This window comes from Sinocyclocheilus grahami, unplaced genomic scaffold (assembly GCF_001515645.1).
Source record: "Sinocyclocheilus grahami isolate Dianchi unplaced genomic scaffold, SAMN03320097.WGS_v1.1 scaffold4170.1, whole genome shotgun sequence".
NCBI lineage: Eukaryota > Metazoa > Chordata > Actinopteri > Cypriniformes > Cyprinidae > Sinocyclocheilus > Sinocyclocheilus grahami.
Genome location: NW_015509161.1, coordinates 15,160 through 16,450, shown reverse-complemented (window position 1 = coordinate 16,450; position 1,291 = coordinate 15,160). Strand labels below are relative to the sequence as shown.

At 35.3% G+C, this 1,291-nt stretch overlaps 1 protein-coding gene across 1 annotated transcript in view; it reads right to left on the bottom strand.

Moving 5' to 3' along the window:
* Window positions 1–1,291, bottom strand: part of LOC107576695 (plectin-like) — a 21,286-nt gene that overhangs the window by 18,782 nt on the left and 1,213 nt on the right. The window contains exon 2 of the mRNA XM_016262838.1: window positions 361–476. Within this exon, the coding sequence (XP_016118324.1) occupies window positions 361–476 (116 nt within the window). The remainder of the gene's footprint in view (window positions 1–360; window positions 477–1,291) is intronic.

The following is a 1,291-nucleotide window of genomic DNA, read 5'->3' as shown; positions in this document are numbered from 1 at the left end:
AAAAATGACCCATACAACCCTTAATGAATAAAAAGTTCATAAGAACAGCATTTATTTGAAATAGAAAATATTTTGTATATAAATGTATAAACTGTTACATTTCATCAGTTTAATGCATCCTTACTAAATAAAAGTATTTACAAAAACCTTTTAGTAAAAATGTTATTAAACCCTCAATTGTAAACAGTAGTGTACATTACTCAACATCAAAAAAGTAAAATCACTATTAGATCATTATTAGAAGCTACTCTTACAGAGGCATAAAAAAATACTTTACAAATCCATTAAATCCTCTAGGATCAACGAAAGTCAAGAATGAAAAAAAATTCCTTAAAGGAGAATCCAGAGGGATGTTTTTACCTTCAGGATCCAGCAGGCGTGTGACGCCCAAGTCTCTTTCTGCTACGCTGAAGGCCTGCTCCAGATTCTCCAGGTTGGTCTGTCTGTACACCTTATTCATGTCAATCAAATTTGGTCTACAACAAAAGACAGGAGACACAGAACGCAGTTAGAGGTGGACACTGACAGAAATATAACCCCAGAAGGGAAACATAAGAAAATATAAAGATTGCACACACTTTATTTCAGTGCATTGATTACATAATACATCATGCACCAAATCATAAACTGCCTGTTTATTAACTTATTTTTTTTACACAGAGGCTGCTCATTTGGTTAATTATTTTGTATTTTATCGTCTGCTATGTTTAAAGAAAAAACATTTCTGTTAGCAAAAAAAAATTCCATAGGTATGTGAAATTTCCCTAAGATCTCATTTGAACGCGTAATGCAGATCTTATATTTAACTGCACACTGCTTGGCCAAACTGCAGGCTATGTAAACATCTGTGCCAGTATCTGGGCAGGTGAAGGCAAGATTGATAGCTCTTCACAGGATTTGAAAAAAGCCTGTCTTATGTGACTAAGTACTCACTCAACCGCAATCACTGCAAGGCGCCAAAAAACAATTACAGTAAAATACTACGTGCACATACAAGCAGCCTTTTAACTACATGGAAACCTGTGCAAGTTCAACAAAACTACATTTTATAGCAAATAACAACCCCAAATTACCAAAGCAGTTGACTAAATTGTCAGTGAAATTCCAAAAGTTACAATGACAAAGGCAGCACTGCTTAGCTTAGTTTTTTCCAAAATATTTTTAATGAAAAAACGAAGCATTCATACGACTCATTAACTGTCTGTGTGAGCAGGTAGCACGGCTGGCCCCAGGGAAGTTCGGCATCTGAGACGAACACCTTTCTGTAAGAAAACCCATCTCTACTTAGGGT